Genomic DNA, 24,796 nt, shown 5'->3' with positions numbered 1-24,796 from the left:
AAATAAGAAAGCAATGAAGAGGTTGTCAAATGTATGCCTTTTTGTGCTTCTTTGTTAAATATTTGTTTGTTTTTATTGTGATTAAAATTATAACACAATGTTGACTGGTGTATCCCTATTTGTGACATTTTACCTTTTATGTCTGTTCGTGTTGTTCACACATCCTTTTCAATATAATGGAATTAAGTGCGACTGTCATTTAAGTGAGAGGTTTAGCTAGATATAAAACTAGGTTCGATCCACCATTTTCTACATAAGAAAATGCCTTTACCAAGTCAGGAGTATGACAGTTGTCATCCATTCGTTTGATGTTTTTGAGCTTTTGATTTTGTCATTTGATTAGGGACTTTCCGTATTGAATTTTCCTCGATGTTCAGTACTTTTGGGATTTTACCTTTTTTTTATGAATGGGGAATATTCAAGGTTTAAATTCTAAAAAATATTTATTTAGTGAACACGTATTTGTAAATTTTGTATCAAAATGCATATTATTTGTCTTGTTTAAACTTGGAGTAACAGTGGTAAACTGGTATACCAAAGTTTGCTTTTATATGCAAAAATACTCAGGAAAAAACACAAAAGAGCCATACGAGGTTCTGGTAGAATTGGTCTGTATGTCAGAAGTTCTATATATATAAATGTATACCAAAGTTATCTTGTAATCATAATGCTTTCTCAATTGTGTGTGTTATATACACATTTCATGGTCGGCGTGGGAAAAATTCTCCTCACTAGTGAAATGTCTGTTTTTGGCAAAAGATTGGTCGAAATTTAATTATGAAATAAAAACACCGTTTCTTCTGAATTTCACATTGTCACGTCATGAAAAAAAGGTGAAAACCGTCTTTAAAAGGCAATTTTAACTCCAATAAGTAATTCGTCTGACCATTTCCTCTATATTTTCTTCATTGAAGATTTTATTTTGTGATCATTTTTACTTTAGCAAAGTTCTATCTCTCTAATATAATTTTAAGATATAAGGCAAGCACGCAAATAATTAGTAAAAATAATCATCAAAGGGCAATAACTATCATAATGACGATTTCAACCATGTTGACCTATTTCATGAAGATGTGGAAAGTGTCGTGCTGATCATTTCAAAATTTCTCTGTATCAATTATAATTGTTTTCAATTTAGTAGGCAAATATGAAAAAAGGTAAAAAGTTTTCATTAAAAAGAGCAATAACTCCTATCAGAAGTCATCTGACAGTTTAGACATGTATGGACAATTGGTTGAGCTAGATACAATCTGAATATTTTTGCCTGGTCAGATTTTCTCTCTTTATTAAGGTTTGTTTTGACAAAACTTGCATTTTTCATCCTCTATTCTGTATAGCCATGTTGGCCATCTTGGTTGGCAGACGGATTCATCAAGCACATTTGTGTTAACTAGATACCCCAATGATGATTGTGGACAAGTGTGATTAAACTTGGCAAAGCAGTTTCAGAGGAGAATATTTTTGTGAAAGATTTCACAAAATTTACGATAAATGTTTAAAATTGACTATTTCAAAAGGGCTATTAGAACTTTTCAGTTTATCTATATCTATCATAGCATTCAAGATAAAAACCAAAAACTGCAAAATTTCCTTAAATTAACAAATCAGGGACAGCATCACAACAACGGAATTTTTGATTGGTCTGAAAATTTCAGTGCAGATGGATCTTAACCTGGTGAGCATTTATATCCAGTACAATTTTCTCTAAATGGTTTGGTTTCAGATACATAAGCCAAGCACAAAAATAAGATGTGGTATGCTTAACAATTTGACAACTCTCCACAAGAGACCAAATGACACATAAATTAACAACTATAGGTCATCGTACGGCCTTCAACAATGAGCAAAGCCCATACTTCAGCTATAAAAGGCCATGAAATGACAAATGTAAAACAATTCAAACGAACGGCCTAATTTGTGTACAAAAAAATGAACGAAAAACAAATATGTAACACATCAATAACGCCATCACTGAGTTACCGTATCCTGACTAGGGACAGATACATACATACAGAATGGTGCGGGGTTAAACATGCAAAAACTGCATTTTACCCCTTACATTTGTTTTAGCCATGTCAGCCATGTTGGTTGGCAGACGGGGTCATCGGATAAATTTTTACAACTAGATAACTATTGCGGCTAAGTGTGATTAAACTTGCCAGGAAGTTTCAGAAGTGAAGATTTTTAAAAGATTACAAAAAATTACGAACAGTTATTAAAAAAAATAACTATTAAGGGCCATAACTCCTTAAGGAGTCAATCGACAATTTTGATCATCTTGAATTATTTGTAGATCTTAGTTCCCTTGCTGAACATTATTGCTGTTTACAGTTCATCTCTATCTGATATGATATTCAAGATAAATATTCTTCGTAACTACTTACGTAGATGAAGGTGCACATGATGCACATGACTTGTACACTTAACGAGAGAAATCCTCAAAGTATATGCTTCAACCAGAGAAATATCTCCGTTACTACTTTCCTCTGCCATCTCAAACGTCAGCATGACGAGCACGTAGTAACACAACTTTCTTCCAAGCCGCCGAGAAAGAAAACTTATAGTTTGTAGTGGACCAGGTGTATCATAACATATGGTTCTCGCGCGTTTTTGAACTTCCTATCGATTCTAATACCAACAAGATTGAAATCCTGAAGTATTACCAATGTTATTTCAACTGATCGGGCGGAGCTTACGTTTTAATTTGCATAAGGACAGTCTATTTGAAGATGTGTGTGATAAGGATGATTACCGTTATAATTATAACTGATTTCTAATCACCTATCAGTCTCATCAAAGAAATTTACAAAAGAATGACTGGACACTTCATTGATGAGTTTATTCTAAAACACCTATCTATAGATGGACTGGTTTATTATGAGCGAACCGGTTAAACTCCGCCCAGTCAAGTGAAATAAATTGAGTAATACATTTGTCACATAATGATATAAAATTGTGTTGTATAAACGATAAGAAAGATAACTCTGGTACATTAAAGTTTAAAGATTTTGTTTTAAACGAAAAACAAGTTAACTACTTTATATTGATTGATTAGTGTTGTACATATACGCAACTTTCAACACTATTGTGCTATTTCGTATCGGTCATTTTTATTGACGTAGGAAACCAGAATGCTTGGAGAGAACCACTGACATTCGGTAGGAAAAATGACAAGCCTAGTCAACTAATACCCGGCCACTTCCACTTGTATTTTTGTCTATCTGACGAGTTAAGCCTTTTTCAACTGTTTTTTTATAGTTCGTTCTTATGTTGTACTGTTATACCACTGTCCCAGGTTAGGGGAGGGTTGAGATCCCGCCAACATGTTTAACTCCGCCACATTATTTATGTATGTTCCTGTCCCAAGTCAGGAGCCTGTAATTCAGTGGTTGTCGTTTGTTTATGTGTTACAATTTTGTTTTCTTCATTTTTTTACATAAATAAGACCGTTAGTTTTCTCGTTTGAATTGTTTACATTGTCCTATCGGGGCTTTTTATGGCGGACTATGCGGTATCGGCTTTGCTCATTGTTGAAGGCCGTACGTAACGGTGACCTATAATTGTTAATGTTTGTGTCATTTTGGTCTTTTGGATAGTTGTTTTATTGGCAATCATACCACATCTTCTTTTATATAAGATTGAAGTTGAGTAAACCTTCTCCGTACGCGGGATTTGAACTCACAACCTCAGTGTCGACTGGCTAATGATACGTGAGTATTGGACAACTTAGACCATCCAGCAACTAGGCCCAAAGCTTATAATTGGCGTTTATAATTTCGTTTCACAAAAGTTTGTCCGGTATGGTTAATTATTAAAAAAATTATGACTGATACATAAAATATAATTAGTGTGTCGCCATTTTTAGCTTCATTTAAATACAGACTTTATTCTCTTCTTTCACTACCAATACCACTGTCCTATCCCCGCAGTGCATGATTCTGACAGATTAATTCAAATGCTATCAATTATATCACCCTTCTGTGAATAAGTGGTGAAGACTGCCAAAAATGATCGTTCAACAACATTGTACATTTGCTTTATTTTTCTCAGATACGTTTAAAGATTATGATATATATTTAATATGGATCACTACACACATATTCATTCTTACAAGTTTAAAATGACATAAAGATCAAAAATCAAGTAAAAATTAATAATTTTACTTTCTTCCCATTTTAAAGATAAATAGATAGTAAACCCATTTAAACGATCTCTCTATTTTCACATGAATAATGTTGTTTTTTAAATAAACGATAGATATTATAATATTCGTACGAGCTGCTTGAAATCATAAACTATATTTATGTATTTAAATGTATGTAATAGTCCAATTATATATAATAACCATGGTCCATTATATATGCTGTCTCTTCAGTACTCTGTCCTATTAAGATACATTTCACATGATTATTAAATATAAAAAACAGTTTCGTGTGAAATATTCTCACGAGACCGTCAAATGATTCAGTTACATGTGTTATTTGTAAAATCGATATACGAGTTATACATGTATATCTGGGCGTACTACAGCTTGTCAGATACATGTACAATGTATGACGATTGTAGATTATTTTTTTTAATTTATTGTGTTTTATATTTTTTTGATTTCTGACTTATACATGCATTACCCCGACACCGACTCCAATAGCTACATGTACAATGTAGGTACACTGCAATATAATGAATGAAATACAATGATGTACGTAACATTATGAAAATTGGGGATTTACAATTTTTCTTGTTTTTTACCACCGTTGTTAAGTTTTCTACATGAAGATCTTTGGGGCTATTAAAACTTCTAAAATAAACTCATCATAGATACCAGGATAAAAAAAAACATATTGACGACAGACGCGCGTTTCGTCTTCAAAAGACTCATCAGTGACGCTCGAATAAAAAAGTGTATAGGGCCAAATAAAGTACGAAGTTGAAGAGCATTGAGGACCAACAATTCTCAAACGTTTTGCCAAATATAGCTAAGGTAATCTATTCTTGAGGTTAAGAAACCTTAGTTTTTCAAAATTTCAAAGTTTTGTTAACAGTTAATTTATAATTATGAACATATCAATGATAACCCAAGTCAACAGAGAAGTGCTGACTTCTGCGCTGAATATATCGCGTCAATTTACTTAGAATGTAGAATTATACTCAACAGTTTAGTAGTGAATCAAGTGTTGTTTTTCCCTGAAGTTTCAGCATGGAGGACAAAAAGGAAATATAGATAAAGGAAAAAGGAAAAAAACAAGATGAAAAGAAACCATCACAATTTAAAAGAAACAAGCAAACAATTCTCCACAAAAACTAAAAATTGCGTAACATAAATTCCACCAATTTGAAAACCCGAGGTGGTGAAATTTGGTAAACAGACATTTAAAACCGGTGCCAGTTCACTTTTTTAAAGTTTTTAATGCGTATGTATCTTTGGTGGTGAAATTTTAGGAAGAAAGATAAGAAGTTACCAATATCCGTTAACTTTATTTTCCGCTATATACTAGATGATGTTCTCTCACTAAATAATTCAAAGTTTGATGACTACAAAAATGTATGTTGAACGCATCTATCCCATCAAACTAAAGATAAAGAATACAACAAATACAGTTAAGTCGGCCTCATATCTTGACTTACATCTAGAAATTGACAACGAGGGTCGGTTGAAAACAAAACTTTACGACTAAGTGATGATTTCAGCTTTCCAATTGTGAACCCTCCTTTTCTAAGTCGCAAAATTCCAGCAGCACCTGCATACAGAGTATATATCTCACAATTGGTACCATATCTTTTAGGGGAGAGAGGACATGTGGCTGTATTTATAAAAGGACAAGAGTCAGTGATTGTGATGTTGATTTCGTTTTCTACTCTTAATGTGTTCTTGTTCGTAAACTGTTTGCAAGAGTTGAAAGCAGTGGCGAAGTCACGAAAAATTTGACAGATGCCATCACAATTTTATCGTTTTCAGCTTACCAGTTCGATTAACCCTTACATCAATCCAGCCCGTTCTGTCAGTTCCATGATTTCAATCTTTAATAACTTTCAACATTTGTACTGAAATTGCAGCTGCCTACAATCGATATCATTACGCAATAATAGTTTGGATACATATCGATTATACGATATGCTGATGTCAGAATAACAGAGAACACAAATACATGACTCAATGTCTATTAGTAGGCTCGCTTCGGAAATAAATGCAACGAAAACCAACATTTCTTCTTTAAATCCGACAGTATTATAATTCTCTATGAAGAAAAGAAGACTTTATACTTTGAACATGAACAGGTAATATAATTTTAAATGCAAAAAGTATCAACCATTTTGAAGGAATTTAAGATGCAAGGATTTAATTTAGTTAGCTTTTATTCAAATGTTTGCCAAATTCCGAGAAAGATTTTCTACCGATTTTTTTGCCATTTTTCAATTGTCTGCATAATTTTAAATATTCAAAGTTGACAGACATATATCAAGTCAACAATAAGTCTTGTGCAAACCTGTAAATGAATAAGAGTCGGATACGAACTGGTCTGATCGTTTTATTACTCTTATTTTTCGTATATACTAATTGTTTATTTTTCGTATATACTAATTGGGGTTTTTTCTCGTCTTTTAATCTTGAACTAGTATGCACACCATTTATTTGCAGAAACCATCGTAGCAACTCCTTTTAAAAGAGTCTCTCTGTCTCTCCGTGTCCCTATATAACTTATATAAAGTATAACAAATTACATTCTGATCAAACTGGCTTGTTTTGGGCACTGCAATTTCAACGCTATTATTTTCACATTTTAATAATAAAAATATATGTATTGCACACATTTGACAACAAAATAACAAAATATATATAATTATAACTGATTTGTAAAATTTAACTTGATTCATTGGAGTTTAATAACTAGAAATGTAGGACTTTATTTCTTACTAAACTCTCTGTAATCATTTTTGAGCTTATAAAGCAATAAACAATCAAAACACTATTTTTAAATGATGTGTGTACATGTACATGTATACAATTAAAATATCATTTGTAAATGCTATGTGTACACAGCTACTTTTGCATAGGTAACATTTCTGTACAAAAAAAATCTGTAGTACAGGAAATTTACTTTTGATATTTTAATTTAGTGCTATTTTGCTACTTTAAAATTATTAAGTCAAGTACTGTAAAAAAATAAAAGGTACTTAAATATAACAATAATTTTAAAGTAAAGTAAAAGAACTTTTAAAATATCAAAACTAAATTTCCAGTTCTTCAGATTTTAAGTACAGAAATAGTACCACCACCTATGCAAAAGTAGCAGTGTATACAACAAATGGAAGTTTTTAACGACCTTCACTGGCTATACAGCCCTTGCACGGTCGGCCCTGGCTTGCGCCTTTTTGGGCTTTAAATAATTTATACAGTGTATATGATTAAAGCATCCTTTTTTAAATGGTTTGTGTAAATGTGTTTCAATCATATGACATATGTCAGTATGCATTATGTTATGAATCAAATTCATTTCTCCGTGTATTCGTTGGTCCAATCCAAGGTTGATAAATACATATACATGATATAGGTATACATAAGCATTCAGAATTTTCAATTTTAACCGTTTTCGTTGGTCATGAGTCGAAGTATAAAATATCAAAAATTATTTTAATATTTTTAAATGTCTGATAACGTGAATGCTTGATAACATTTTAAAACCTTCGTTAACCATATTTGAAAGGAAAGAGATCATTTCAGAGGTTCGTGAAAGTGATATTTGGTATTGACACGGCATATGGACGTTTGCGTTGTAAAATCAAATAGAGGAATTCACATTATTTTCTAAGTTCCAATCACATTGTTGCCACTGTATAGTTTAGTTTTATCTGATTGGGTCTCAGATTTCCACAGAGCAATATTCTTTTGTAGAACACTTTCAAAGAAACTGTCGTCTAGTCCTACAATACTACCATGACTGGTTCCTCCGACTGGTTCCTCGTACGACAGGGACCTAGGTCTATTCGCTCTCTGTATGTATAGTGGTACTGTGGAGTAACTTCCATTCATACTGACCGACAGTAAACTGTCACTATCATCATTCGAACAGGAATCTGTTTCATCTTCGGGTATTTCGTTGATTCCTACAAAATACAAAACTTTTACTATTGGTTTGGCAAACGATGCATTAAAGAAAACATTATGTTTTGTTTTTAAAATATAGATCTATGCAGGTACCCAAACCAAAATTTACAACCAAACGGCTATAATGATAGACAAGTTATATGAATCTCATGCCTTATGGAAATGTAGAAAAAACATAATTCTAGCATATGATGTGATTTCCTTAGTTAAAAAAGGTACCATCGTACACACTGATTCTTATCTGAAGCAGTCAAATAAGCACGTGTTAGATGTAAAAAAAAGTTTTGTGAGTTGTCAAACCCTAAATTAGCTTCTTTTTTTAATAATCTTGTTTATTGGTTATTGGCACTAAATCCGTTGGATGTGTATCTACTGATTCATAAGTCTTTGGAAACATGATTTTGTATTAGTTTTAGTTAAATTGAACGTTTTGACAGCGCTTCGTGTCTTTATGTATGTCAGTTGGGTTTATTGTGTGTGCTTCGTATGTATTAATTGAGTTGAACGATTTGTACCTAATTTTATAGAATTTTTTTCTCATGTTGTACTGCTACACCACAACCAAGTGTCAGGGTCAAATTGAACGATTACAAGCATGTTCAATCCCATCACAATTGTTACTGTCTAAAGTCAGTAACCAGTAATTAAGTGGTTTTCATTGGTTCATAAAAACAAAAGGGACTACGCAGAAAAGTTGAAACCGGGTATGGTCAATTTTTTTATTTAACATTACAAGCATTATTAGTATTGACTCACTCAATTTAAAACCTATGCATACTGTATAGAAAGGCAGCTATTATAACAAGCGTTTGAATATACCAAAATAAATGAGAATACAAATTCAAAAGCCCTAGTGCGACACACACAATCGTGGCAATAAACGGACGAACGATAAAAAAAACTAAGTTAAACATTAAAAACTGAACCACAAAGCCTAATAGACAAATAATGAAATGCATGATAAATCAAATATTAATACGTTGCTTTATGCACTTCAGTGAACGATATTTCTTCTAATTGAAAATTCGTGATATTATTATAAACTTTCAATAACTGAACTGTGTATTCATTATCCACGTATATCTGTGTTATCTAAACAAACAAGACGAGACGAATGCATACCTTCAAAACTGGAATTAAAACTACTAGATTGAGCTCTTAATACAGTTATATAATAAGGAACACTTTGTTGTCTGACTAGTGGTGCCCTCTTTGTTTTGTGGAAGGTTTCTGTGGGTGACTCGTCAACAGCGCTATCAGGACTAGGCGTGTGCTGTTTCTGACATATTGTTTGTATAACGTCGCTGATATGAATCAGCTGTTTCAATAAGTTAACATCTTGTTTCTTCATAGCCAGCTGAAATAAGATAAATACTAATATAGCTTTGAATCAATGACAAAGACCGTGTAGATTATTTTTTGTTAGATAACGGTCCAGTGGCAAATGTTCCACGAGTAATCAACATAAATTGTTTTTACAATAAACCACGTAGGTTCTGATGTCGATTTACCTGAATGAAGTCCGATCTAACCTTGCAAATTTGGGACAATCACGTCAATATCATAGTATAGTACTTTGTGCTTTTAAAATAAATATGATTACTGAACACTGGGTGTTGTTTGGTTTTTTTTTTAGGGGGGGTTGTAGTTTTTAGTTTGTTTGTTTTTTATTTGGGGTTCGTTTTTTTATTTTATTTTGTTTTGTTTGTTTGTACATATATGTAAATGTACTCTTCTAAAGCGCCGATGTCATTATTGTCAAAGTTGATTTTAGATTTTCATAGTGACAACCGTAAAATATCTTTAATGTAAAATATTGACGGGCTTGAACGGGAATTATCTAATCACTGTATAGTTTTTTCTTTATTAAACCAAGTTTTTAAAAAGAACGTTGATAACGTCAACCGATGGCTTGGACACATTTTATTAGAAAACTTTGATCAAGTAAACTTTGATTTTAGGTGCATGGAATTTATTGTATCAAACTTTAAAAATAAATGATTTTTTAGTTAGAGTTAAAACAAAGAAAATCGAAATCAACTGTTTTATTTAGTCCGAAACATTAAAATTGTGATAAAAAGTGGCTACTTATTTACCATTTTGTGAAACTAAAATTGTGACAGAAGGACGGACATGACAGTCCCTATTTATCTCCAACATTATTCAGCGTTTGTATAAAATTGTCGATCACTAAAATGTAAAGAAAGGGAAATTTTAATGAGATCAACAGCTGCATTTGTTCTTCTATTTTTATATACTGCACTTTTATGTAATCTAACTTTGTTTATCACATAGTTTTATTTTCAATTAAAACAGAAAAATCGCTATTTTGCTTTGAAAAAAGTTTATGAATCTAATCACTTGCACTCACAGTATTTTCATTTCTGACACGAAATTTGTTTTCGAGGTGGTATAAATAAAACTGTTTTGTACTTTAAGGAAGCAATATTTCATATAGCAAGTGCTAGCATGTGTTAACAGAGGTCATGTGTTGACAGAGGTCATGTCAATAAAACTTTATCATCACTTATATATGTTGATGGGAGTCTTTCTACATCAAACATTTCTGTAAAATAGTTTGCTTTGTAGTATACTGTTTGTTTACATTTTAGTATAGAACTATGTCAGTGGGTTCAAGATAGACACAAAAGTTGTTGCATATTAAAGAAACACTTCCTATGTTGTTTTTAGAAATGTGTTAGCAATCTACATGGTTCAATACAAAGTAGAGTCAAAAAGCACATTTAATGATCATTGGACCATGGGAACAAATATAAATATGTTATATAGTAATTTGGAATTTCTTTTGATTAATTTCTGTAAAATATTATTTATATTAAAGTTTTTACCGGATTCCGGCTTAGTACAAATGTACATAATAAGTATATACATGAACCCGATTTCTTGCTTACATGCAAATACAGGCAGTTGTTTATTTCTGTATCAAAATCTATTTTTGTCTGTTGTGGAGAGTTGTATATCATCGGCTCTACTACATCTATTTTTTATATTAGAAAGTTTTGTCATACATGTAATGCTAATATAGCTTTCTATAGTACATTGTACGGGTTTATGAAGGCCGGTAAGAACCATATCGTCCACTACATCTTAGTGCTGTCTCTTGTGGAAATTTGTCTCATTGCATTAGCGACTATACCATGTCTCCTCGATATATACGAAGATGTGGTGTGAGTGCCAACTCCCAATCCGAGTGACAATTTATAAAAGTACACCATTACAGTTCAAAGTACGGTCGTCATCACGGAGCCTTGGCTCACACCGAACAGCAAGCTATGAAGGATTACTAACAAATTACTAGTGTAAAACCATTCAAACGGTCTAATCTATATAAAAAAAAAACAAGAATGTGTCCTCAGTACACGAATGCCCCACTCGTACTATCATTTTCTATGTTCAGTGGACCGTGAGAATCTCTAATTTGGCATTAAAATTAGAAAGATCATATCATAGGGAACAACATGTGTACCAAGTTTGAAGTCGATTGGACTTCAACTTCATCAAAAACTACCTTGACCAAAAACTTTAACCTGAAGCGGGACAGACGGACGGACGGACGAACGGACGAACGGACGCACATACCAGAAAACATAATGCCCCTCTACTATCGTAGGTGGGGCATTAAAACGAGAAACGAACAAACTCTTATGAACCACATATTTATATGTATAGGTTCCTTTGTCAAATTTTAAACAGTTTCCGGAAATTAATGCGTTTCACATCAACTGTTTGTCAACTTCTTGTTTACCTAATGGTGATACATGTCGCGGTCGTCATTTTAATGAGTAGCCCAGATTTGAATAATATTGTCTTTAACCGATTACCGATTAGAAAACAATATTATACTAAATATCGTTGGATGTAGTCTTATATCCAAAATATCAAACTATACAAATATGTCAGGGGAACATACAGGCATCCGATTTATTTAGTATTTGCACGCATTACCACGATTGTATATGTTTTCACAAACTTAGGGATCAGCACAAATCTATGTGTTGGTTAATGTCATACCTATGGAAGATTATAGTTTCAATTTAATTTCAGTTCAATTTGGACTTTTGTATCAAATGGGTATCAAAATGAAAGTTTACAGAGAACATGCCGAATATAAACAATTTATAAGTGTTTGGAGCTCCGTGAGAGAAATATGACAACAGTATGTTGTTAGGAGAATCTGAATTCAAACACTAAAACTGTAATGGAATTCTTATTATGTCAGTTGAATTAAAAAAATTAATAAAAGATAGTCGATTTAAAAAAGAACTTCAAAATGTACAATGATAAAAATCTCGAATTTAGAAAATAAAATAAAAAACACGATAAGAGAACAGAATATAAACTTTAATTGTTGCAAATTGTAGATCTGATTCCCTTTCGTATTTAATAGAACCATTATATATCCATTAGTATTTCGGGGAAATGTTCATAATTGATAGCGTGCTAAGGATTTTTACCAGCCTTTGTCTTTCGTAAATAACAAATTAACTTAAAATAATGACATTTAACTCTTAGCGTACTTAAATTGTTTTAAAGATTGTAAACACATAAACTTACAATATTTATTATAGTTGAATTTGGGTGTTCCCGGTTTATTAAGATAATTGACCTGACGACCTAGATTTTAACCAACTTAATATTTAAATTTTATTCTTATTGTAATATTGTATGATCTCTTTTGTGTATATTATCTTAAAAGGTGTTTTTTATTCCGCAAAACATATTAATTCTTATATTTTGCTATGTAAACGATAATGTGAGGTTTGTAGGTTGCCTGGTGCAGACAAAAAAATCTGTTCAACTTGTTTTGCAAGTGGCACGCGTACGTCCGCCATTAGATCCGGCCTGAACAATGAAATGCTGAGATATTTGCAACTGTACGTGTAAGCTACCTGTCAATCGTCGATCATAAGATATTGTTTGTACTCCATCCACGATCACTCCTAAATTTCATTACATAATGAAGGGTTGAGATCTCACAAACATGTTTAACCCCGCCGCATTGTTGCGCCTGTCCCAAGTTAGGAGCTCTGGCCTTTGTTGGTCTTGTATTATTTTAATTTTAGTTTCTTGTGTACAATTTGGAAATTAGTATCGCGTTCATTATCACTGAACTAGTATATATTTGTTTAGGGGCCAGCTGAAGGACGCTTCCGGGTGCGGGAATTTCTCGCTACATTGAAGACCTATTGGTGACCTTCTGTTGTTGTTTTTATTATTTGGTCGGGTTGTTGTCTCTTTGACACATTCCCCATTTCCATTCTCAATTTTATAGATTAATTGATGAATTTTTGAATGCTTAAAACGTCTAGGGGCAAATGTTTCATGCAGATTAGTTATACGTACGTCGTAATGATGTTATATCGTTAGACAATGTGTATAGTGTTTTAAAATATAAGTATAAGGTTTTCAACACACAGATTTATTCTTACTTATCTCACTTAAACACAGTGAAAAAAAAAAATGTCAAGTTGTCATAAACGTAATGATGGCAGCCGATATATTTGTTATTAAAACCTGTAATGTATACCGTTTGCGTAGGAAATATTTCATATATAATATACTTGGATAATATATCATATGTTTTACTAAAAAAAAAAGGAGTAAATTGATAATCAATACAAGTTTGTTTTTGTAAAATGTCAAAAGTGACACAATTATATATATAGATCTACACAGTGTTAGCATATATTATATTACAAATCATATTATGAATATTAATGCACACGTATTGTATTATAAGTATATTGAACAATCTATAGCATGTGAATATTTGATACAATTTGCTGGATTACTTTTCGCTTATTTTGAAGGCCATATGTGTATTATATATATTCAGATGCTCATTTCGTTACACTTAATCTTTGTTGGTATCGGACAGATGTCGTCATGACAATAAAATCCAATCTTATTTTTTTTGTCATTTTTTTGTTGTTACAAGTTCATTCCCTTGTTATTGTTGTTTATTTGTCAACTTTTGATGCATAACCAGGAAACATAATAAATTCATCAATAAAAACAACTAAGATGAAAAAATCGATACAAGAAAACATTCACATATAGAAATAGACATCCATTTATATCAGTTCCGTCTAATGACGTATTCCACAAGACAATTATATCTTAAAGTAGATCGAAGAGAGCACACCGCTGTCATTGATAAAAAAAAATACATTAACAATATATACTAACCACTTTCCTTTAACTCGACATTTCAGATTATTACTGACATTTTATTTGGTACAATTATAATTCTAAGGATATCGAAGAGTGGGCACCATCTCTTCATTGATAAACAATAAATACATCAAATCATACTCTAACCTATTTTCTTCATTTGATATTTCAGATTAACTGACATTTTCTATGACACAACTATATATACATGTACATGTGCATTAAAAAACACGCATCGTCTTTTCATTAATAAAAATAGCATACATTGTTGTTTTTTCTATGGTCGGGTTGTTGTCTCTTTGAAACATTATCCATTTCCATTCTCAATTTAGTTACCGTTCCCCTGTTTTCTACGATTTCAGATTAATTTTACTTTTTTAATAAAATTCAGATTCAAGAGCATATTGAGAGTAATACTCTTCCTTAAATTCATTATTAATAAATAATCAGTAAAATGTATACTTACGAGTTCTGTCTTTAGAGATTTGAGGTTAACGTTGACTTTCTCTACCAGATAGTTATATTCCTGGGCACACTGGAGAATACCCGTCTTTTCCATTATAAATAATTTTATCACTGCAAGGTGTCACAAGAAGTTTACTTAACTTAAAATAAATACTTCACCATGCTTATAACGGTGTTGACGTTTAGTAAATACTTCAATTCTCCAACTTTATAATTATAACTACACATTCATGCGAAGTGAAAAATGGAAAGTCCTTTGTTGTGGCTCTACCAACGCTATAGTTTGTCTCGTGAAGATTGGATCAGATTCTGCAGGTAAAAATATCCTTTTTCTAAAAGGAAAAATAAAACCTAATCAATAAAACACGTGTTGTATTCTCTACAGTTCATTCATTTAATGACTTGATACGGCCGAATGACATCATTACACTTTTATTGACTTTTCTGTAATTTTATAGGAATTTATATATATCCCACTTTCTCTTCTTACTGCATTAGTTAAACTATAATAAACTGCCTTCTTTAAATCACAATTATTATTAATGGTAAAAAAGTATTAAGTTGAAGTTTATTGATTTTGATTTGGTAACATTTGTTAGATATTCAACTTAATTGTATTTCTACTTGTAAAATGCATTTAAGGGTTTTATAGATATGTTTGTTAATTGACTCAGACTATTAAAATTAAATGCACGTATGTTTTGGTTGTTAAGTGAATAGTTTTATTGTTTTGTCGTACAATCATTCAGTTGATATATAATGAAGACAACTCCCTTCCCAATACAATCAAATGTAGTTTATGTTTTTCCATCATTAGAAATGGTTTAATATACAATTAAACAGGGGTTAAATCATTTATCATGTTATATTGTAAAACAGAAAACATTTGATTGATTGATTGTTGTTTGCTTATCGTCCAGTGGCAAATATGTCATACAGATTCAAAACGAGAACAAATTAAGAATAATTACAATATGTAAGGTTCTGTAAAAGGTTTAAGGACTAACACTACAGAAATCTAGACAGCCATAGGGAATTAGGGTATAATGGAGAGAGAGAGAGAGAGAGAGAGAGAGAGAGAGAGAGAGAGAGAGAGAGATGATTTCGACATGTGTCTTCCTTTTTACGAATAAAACATTCTGTCTTCGATAGTTTCTAATTTTAAACCACAAGCAAAGTGATTCCACTTGTCAATAGATGTGTCCCTCTATCATCGCTATCTTTCTTATTATAGATTTTTCGTCGTTGTTGTATCAGGATTGCATGTTACTTAATATTCTGTGTTACGTACGTTGCTATTGATTTTGGATTTAATTTCCAAGTTTCTGACCAAATTTATATTTTATTAAGTTATTTTACATAATGGATGAAGCTATAGTCATAAAATGGAACGATAAAGATCTCTTCCTTAGTTAGACTCCGAGGAAGAATTTAAAATCAAGTAGTGTAATTCTGCACAGAAAAGTAATTTTATACATAATTCGATTGTGATTAATTACATGTAATATGCGCTTGTTACCGTCCCGTTGCAGTTATTGTATCTATATATATTTTTGACAAGATCAACGTTACTATAATTGCAATAGGTATACGTTGTGCAAGTTCTCTTACAAGACATAGCGTATGGCACCAACCCTTCATGATACATTCAAATTAAACGTCTACAAAATGACCATTTATTATACCCCAGTCAATCCTTGGGTAATTCTCAAAATCACACTGAACATTATACTAATTCAAATCAACAGAGTTTAATAAATGTATTATTATAGAGGAGAAAGTGTGCCAGCGGAATATAATCTGGATTCAAAATGTTTGTCTCGAAAACACGAGGTTTAATTTTTAGCGTAGAAAGATGCACTGAACAAGCATAAATACATTTTACAATGTATATATATTTGTGAAAATGATTTTACATCATGTAGCCATTAGCGTTTTAGATTATATCATAATTTAAAAATACTTATAAAACCGAATTCAAAATAATTTAGTAACAGACGCTATAGAGACAATAACATACGTGAATCATTTTGATCATACTAGGTGAATAAACTCATCATAGATACCAGGACTAAATTTAGTATATACGCCAGACGCGCGTTTCGTCTACAAAAGACTCATCAGTGACGCTCTAATCCAAAACAGTTAAAAAGGCAAAATAAATTACGAAGTTGAAGAGTATTGAGGACCAAAATTCCTAAACGTTTTGCCAAATACAGCTAAGGTAAGCTATGCCTGAGGTAGAAAAGCCTTAGTAATTCAAAAAAATCAAAAATTTGTAAACAGTAAATTTATAAATATAACCATGTCAATGACAATTCATGTCAGCACAAAAAGTACTGACTACTGGGCTTGTGATACCCTCGGGGAAATAAATCTCCACCAGCAGTGGCATCGACCCAGTGGTTGTAAATACACTCATCATAGATACCAGGACTAAACTCAGTATATACGCAAGACGCGCTTTTCGTATTCAAAAGACTCATCAGTGACGCTCGAATCAAAACAGTTAAAAAGGCAAAATAAATTACGGTGTTGAAGAGCATTAAGAACTAAAATTCCCAAACGTTTTGCTAAATACAGACAAGGTAGTCTATACCTGAGGTAGAAAAGCCGAAGTATTTAAAAAAAATCAAAAATTTGTAAACAGTAAATTTATAAATATAACCATATCAATCACAATTCATGTCAGCACAAAAAGTACTGGCTACTGGGCTTGTGATACGCTCGGGGAAATGAATCTCCACCAGCAGTGGCATCGACCCAGTGGTTGTAAATTATATATATGAATTATATATAATACATCGTATGTAAAATAACAAGAAATTATGATTAGTACCCTCGAGCTCCTTTTGCTTGTCTCAAATCTGAATTGTTGTAGGCTATAAGTTGGAGAGATATGAGTGAAATCATCGATATGATGCTTGATTTGATTGATTGATTGATTGATTGTTGGTTTTTTACATCCAGTGTCAAATAGTTCATGCATGTTCAGGACGATGCTTGATTTGAAATGACGCCATTGATTACTTCATCATACAAACGTTTTTGAAATCACCTGCGCGAACGTGATATACGGTGATAGTCATCTCGGAGAAAGAACGAATTGCGAAAAAAACTACCTGTTTTTTTATTTATTTTTAACTTGATCTGTTTTTAGCATTAGTAATACCATGGTGATTTTGGAGAAATGCTTTTTTACTTCGTACCATTTTTTTTATGCGAGCGTCACTGATGAATTTTGTTTTTAGATGACACGTACAAATGAATCTTGTAATTTATGAAGAACTTAATCTTTTTTCTCATTAACAGATAAATATCTCATATGTTTATATCATGGTTGTTCTAAGCTTTTTCGAAATCAATGGAAATTCTATATGTCACAAATTTCTTACTCTTATTTGAACTGTGTGTTTTAATTTAAATATAATCATCAAATGACTTGCGTTTATTTCCATATTTTACGTTATTCGAGTACCTGTATATATACAACTATTTGAAAACACTATAAATATTAAATCTACAGATTGATTACAGATTAACCTTCGCAGGGATGACCTTTTAAACTTTTTATTTTATATATGTATTTCGTATTGATAAATTAACTATGGAAATGAAAAATGCAAAAGTTACGTACCACACAGGTCTATACCGAAATTGGTAACATGATCTTTAAAGTAATAAGAATTTATTGAGGTCTTCCTGCAACTGTTTCAATTTATTAATATTTGAAATATCACAAATCTCCCCTAGTCTGTTCAATATAACAGTCATCGCTATATTAAGAACATATTGAATTAAATTTTAATATTTAGGTGATGTGATTAAAATTAAGATAGGTCTTTATATGTAATATATGTAAACAAGTCAGTCAGAGATCATAATCAATGTACTGTTAGTTTAAATAAGCATGTAAAGGTTACACTGCATAATTCATTTTAAATATGAAGATTCGACGTTGTCTGTTTTATTCGTATATTGAGGAAAAATGGAAATAATATAACCTAATAACAAGAAAACGACATTGGTACACTAAATTGTTTCCATTTTCATGTATAAACCCATTGTTAATATATGATATTAATTTGCAGGAATTATATGAAAATCAATAAGGTCCAGGACCTATCCAGTATATCTTATTATAGTCCTTTTTGTAATTCATCAATTTTTAGATATCCATATTTTAAAAGTAATTTAGAGCTTGTATACTTATTGCATGATACATATTTCTTGATGTGCAATACATTTTTCAGTATTTATTTTCATATTTTTGAACACATTTATACTTGCATGATGGTAGTATGATTGTCGTGTGTGTATTTTTAGAATTGAAATACAGATTTCGTCTGTTTCTAACACTAAAAGTTGTGTTTCGGTTATGGTCATGTAAACCTAGCCTATATATTAATTTTCTTGTAATATATTAGAATGGTGCGAATTTGATTGCATTAATGGGAATACATGACCATAACCGAAATACGTCTTTTAGTACCAGAAACACAGACCAGAACTGTTTATGAACTGATAAAGTAACATTGCTACAGTATATGTTGTGTATTTACACGACTGTACCATGTTTATGGGGTAAATTTATAAATTAACTGATGACAAAACATTTGAATTTTTGAAATACTAAAGCTGTTCTACCTCAGGAATAGATTACCTTAGCTGTATTTGGCAAAACATTTGGTCGATGCCACTGCTGGTGGACGTTTCGTCTCCGAGGGTATCACCAGCCCAGTAGTCAACACTTCGGTGTTGACAGGAATATCAATAACAGGGTCATTTTTATAAATTTCCTGTTTACAAAACTTTGAATTTTTCGTAAAACTAAGAATTTTCTTATCCCAAGCATAGATTACCTCAGCCGTATTTGATACCACTTTTTGGAATTTTGGATTCTCAAAGCTCTTCAACTTTGTACTTGTTTGGCTTTATAAATATTTTGATATGAGCGTCACTAATGAGTCTTTATGTAGATGAAACGCGCGTCTGGCATACATATAACCCTGGTATTTTTGATAACTATTGGAATTTGGGTCCATAATGCTCTTTAACTTCGTAATTCATTTGGCCTTTTAACTTTTTTGGATTCGACCGTTACTGACGAGTCTTTTGTGGACAAAACGCGCGTCTGACGTAATTACAAAATTTCATCCTCATATCTATGATGAGTTTATTTAGCACTCACATACATGTTAACACATCCTGTATATGACTTCTCCTAGTATGGAGCCCGTGGTTGTCGTTTCTTACTCTCTGTCAGATCATTTTTCGTTTATTATTTTGTCAAAAATCTGATCGTTGTGGTTTTTGTGATCGTTTAAATTATTTCTTTTTTGTCAGATTGAGGTCTTTTATATTGATGACTATAATCGATCTGATGTATGGTAAAACAAAAGTACTATTTTGATTTTAAGGAAAGAATTCATGGTTTGTCATAATTCAAAGACGGAAATAATACACTGCACCAACACTTGTAACATATATGCATATAATTTATATATACTATGAATGATGTGGGGTAAATTATCAAGATCTAGAGAATTATCTACATATATTAAAATAATGAATCGAATTTATACAGAATATGTATATTCTTTTAGTTCCCATTTATAGGAGAGGTGGGATTAACGGAGATGAAAGCCTTCTTTTCTTAAAATAGGAATCTTTAGGTTTTCATAAAAGACATATTCTTACCTTCTGCTATTGTCAAAATCTAGTCCTCTATAATTATTCAATTCCCACGCATGATGAGTAACGTGACCACACATACAAACGTGACGGTTTTTTGAAGAGTTTAACAGAAAAATAAACAATTCAGATTAAATACCTATCGCGCTATTTCTGTATTCTATGTTACAGTCAGTCATGTAAAATAAATTGAATCTTATTGAATTTTTAATTTTAATCTTTGTATTAAATCAACAGATAGTTTAAATGTTGAATAGATTACAATAAATTCTGCAACAATAAAACTAAATATTCGATCTATATGGATATTGTCACTCAGTATTTAGTTTCAGTATAATTATACTGTTATACGGAAACAGAGACAAAGAAACCCTGGATGTGTCATGTACTACTTGTGCTACATACACATATTGATTAGGTCGATTTCAAACCAGGACAACAGATAATATCAACAATGATATTCACTAATAAAACACATTGCTCTATTGAAACTAAAAGAAGAATAAAGGCAACAGTAGTATACCGCTGTTCAAAACTCATAAATCCATGGACAAAATCAAAATCGGGGTAACAAACCAAAACCGAGCGAAACGCATTAAATATAAGAGGAGAACAACGACACAACACCGAAACGCAATACACACAGAAACAGACCAATCATCAGACAAAACACCACGAGAATAACAAATGTAACATGAAAACCAAATACATGAATTTGGGATAGACAAGTACCGTGCCACGTTTTATCTCAATATCTCAAAAATAAGAGAAAACACAAACGACTCAACGTAAAAATGCAACACAAAGAGAAACGAACAGTATTATAACAATGACCATCTTCCTGACTTGGTACAGGACTCTTTTACAGAAAATTGGGGCTAGTAACGTGTTGTTGGGTTGTTAGTCAGTTGATATCAAATATTTTTTCTGGTACATATTTATATGTAAAACAAACTCCAAGAAAAATTCAAAACAGAAAGTCCCTTATCCAATGGCAAGACCAAAAGCTCATGCCAACACATCAAACGAATGGATAACAACTGTCATATTCTTGACTTGTTACAAACATTTTCTTATGTAGAAAGTGGTGAATTAAACCTGGTTATATAGGTAGCAAACCATCTCACTTGTATGACAGTCGTATAACTTCAATGTTCGAACAAAACAAACAGAAACAACAGAAATAATAATAATTATGAAGATGTAAACAATTTGGGAACATACGTTTACATTGTGTAATCATCTTTATGACTCATGATAATAACATATCATCAAAGAAAAAACATCGCATGTAGTCAAAGTACATGCACAAACTATAAATGAAAGATAAGAATACAAAAAATAACCACAAAACAGTAAGTACAGAGTCATGCCAAAAGGATTCCATACATGGACTAAACTGTAAAAAGGTAAATTATGCACGAAGACAAATGAAAAACACTATAACATTTTTTTAAGATGATTAACAAAGTCAGTACATAGAATCTATACTTCAAGACCATCATATATATCATTTGTTAAGTTGCAACGAAATATTTATAAACAAGGTCTCAGTATCCTCCGGTGATCTTTTCTTTTTCTTAAAAGACGAAACGTTCTTTGTCATAACCTTGGTTAGTCAACTTTCTGCTCAGACACTGGTAATTTTTTATAAGGTCTGAGTAGCAGCTGCAAGCTCTTGAGTACCGAATAAGTTGAGCAATGTATATCCCGTGTGCAGGTGACAAAATTTCACAACAATCGAACGTTAGTAAATGGATGTCAGCCGAAAACAGCTTTTATGATACTATCATTAAATCAGACAACTAATACATACATAAAAAACATTTTTTTAAATGTTAAAAGCACTGAAATAAAAAAAATAATACATTTGTATTGATAACTTGTTTTTAATTCACAAAAATACCGGATTCTGAGGAAAATTCAAAAAGGAAACTCTATTATAAAATGGCAAAATCGAAAGCTTAAACACGCTAAACGAATGGATATCAATTATATATTCCTTAGTAAGAATCTGAAAGAGGAATCATATTCTTTTTACACATCAGATAACTGAGTTCAATTATCAAATTCAACATAAAAAAAGAATGTCATTAATGCAACTTTTCAGCATGGAATGCCAAATCCAACGTCAAATAATGGCCGCCATTACGTGTTGACAACGTCGTCTTGTGAACCGTATCACTGAGCGGCAAAATCCTTACTCAGGCGCTTCCGGTTTTCCTACTTTGGTCTCTAGCTTTAGTCAGAATAAAAACAAAGAATTAAAAAGAAATCGCTTTTCATCTTCAATTCTTTCACTTTTACACAAAGTACACAAACGATATTGCATTGGCTTTATACAATTATGTTTCATCGGAAACGCTTAAGGTTTTTTGAAAAGTATAACAGAAAAATAAAAAAAATCATATTAAATACCTATCGCGTTATTTTCTAATTATATATTGCAGTCATTCATGTAAAATAAATTGAATCTTATAGAATTTTTTATTTTAATTTATACATTGAATCAACAGATAGTTTAAATATTGAATTGATTACAATAAATTCTGTAACAATACAATTAAATGTGCGATATATTTGGATATTGTCACTCGATATCAGGCCATATAGGTTTCATATTAAGTGTACCATCGTACGGAAGCAAATAATAAGGAAAGATCTGAATTTCTCTTTTGCTATTTGCGCAATTCAAATACATTGATATAATCGATTTCAAAACAAATCAGCTGATATATCAACAATGACATTCACTGATCATAAAAAGTATTATTCCGCCTGACAACTAGGTGAAAACAGAAATAAAATCCGGGTTTGGTTTGGTTGCTGTCATCTCCTTTCGAACATTTTTACGCCCGCTGTATATGAAGGTTCATTTCAACAACTACTCGTGGATCTGTAAGTGACATGTAGCAAAATAATATGTCTGCCATGTTAATGATTTTTTTTTAGATTTACACACAACACAAACGGTCAAACGCTTAAAATTGAAAACTACAGATGAACAAATATAAACTTTATAGAGTTATATTACACAACGACCATGACAATAAGAGACATATCCACATATGGTGAGAACTTTGACTTTTTCTACTTTTTAATATGCAATTCTTGTTACTCTTTGTCGACTTTTTGTACATATTATCTGACTATGTCTATAAATTATACTTGGAGATAATGATCCCTTAAAGAAATCCATTATTTTAAAGCGCTAATAAGTATATTTTACTCAAATTAAACACGCGGTATATAAATATTACACCATGTTTCGCTTCTCCAGTTTAATGTTTTTAGTGAACACGGGCAACTAACAGTTATTTAAATTCCTTGTTTAGACAAGAACAGTGTCTAAACTCAAGTAATCAAATATTACTTATCAACCCAGATATAAAACTGTGCAGATTATATGGCAGGTCTAGTTTACAGTTTGTTCATTTGTGAGCGCTATTTTTTAAGACATAAATACCGTCTGTGTTAGTTGATCATATTGGATTATCTCCCGTTAAACAGATAAAACTCATTTACACAAGATATTACCAAATTGAATGTTATTTCAACTGATCAGGCGGAGCTAACGTTTTAATTTGCATGTGGACAGTCTATTTGAAGATGTGTGTGATAAGGATGATTGCCGTTATAATTAATACTGATTTCTAATCACCAATCAGTGTCATCAAAGGAATTTTCAAAAGAATGACTAGAAACTTCATTGATGAGTTTATCCTTAAACACCTATCTATAGATGGACTAGTTTATTATGAGCGAACCGGTTAAACTCCGCCCAAACAACAGAACTAGGTAGGGATACATAAGTTCAGATAATTTTCTACGAATGGCAGACCAAGTAAGCTATGAAATGCAAAGACAAATATATATATCTTAACATTTTCATTGAAAGGATAATATCCGTAATAAATGTATATATATAAAAAAAACTAAGATAAGAAATAAGAATAGGAAGAAATAACAGGTTAAAAAGTAAACATGTAAACACAAAACTTACCCAACTTCTTCAATAACACCAATGCCACACCACAAACACGTGTTACAACACTATAGTGCTAGTACATACACACCCAGGTACAAGGACGTGATTTAGAAACCAAACATCCTATCAAACACACCCACATTTTTATTGTTTGATTACATAAGTATAACACAACAACACTACAAGGTCAATTAAATAGTTCAATTGTGAAATAAAGGAACACAGAAAGGGTTAAAGATGAATTAATATATAAGTGCCTTTACGACTTTATAAAAATAGCAAACATTTTAAGCAAATCGGTAGTACTGCTACAGTACCCTTAGCATTTAAGTTTAAAAACAAACAAACCA

At 31.6% G+C, this 24,796-nt stretch overlaps 1 protein-coding gene across 2 annotated transcripts; it reads right to left on the bottom strand.

Annotated features, from left to right (window-relative positions):
* Positions 1–6,766: 6,766 nt before the first annotated feature.
* On the bottom strand, positions 6,767–20,568 carry LOC134688568 (uncharacterized). Of its 2 annotated transcripts, XM_063549372.1 has the most exons (4): positions 20,465–20,568; positions 14,766–15,096; positions 9,227–9,461; positions 6,767–8,103 (listed from the first exon to the last, which is right to left on the bottom strand). In XM_063549372.1, the coding sequence occupies exons 2-4, from the start codon at positions 14,856–14,858 to the stop codon at positions 7,805–7,807; spliced, it is 627 nt and encodes a 208-aa protein (XP_063405442.1). In that variant the 5' UTR covers positions 14,859–15,096; positions 20,465–20,568; the 3' UTR covers positions 6,767–7,804. The 2 variants fall into 2 exon arrangements, with proteins under 2 accessions (XP_063405442.1, XP_063405443.1); XM_063549373.1 differs by lacking the exon at positions 20,465–20,568 and having other exon boundaries at positions 14,766–15,245.
* Between the last annotated feature and the right edge of the window lie 4,228 nt (positions 20,569–24,796).

The sequence above is a fragment of the Mytilus trossulus genome, chromosome 10 (assembly GCF_036588685.1).
Source record: "Mytilus trossulus isolate FHL-02 chromosome 10, PNRI_Mtr1.1.1.hap1, whole genome shotgun sequence".
Taxonomy (NCBI): Eukaryota; Metazoa; Mollusca; class Bivalvia; order Mytilida; family Mytilidae; genus Mytilus; species Mytilus trossulus.
Note: the sequence above shows the minus strand (reverse complement) of the source record. Positions and strands in the feature narration are given on the sequence as shown.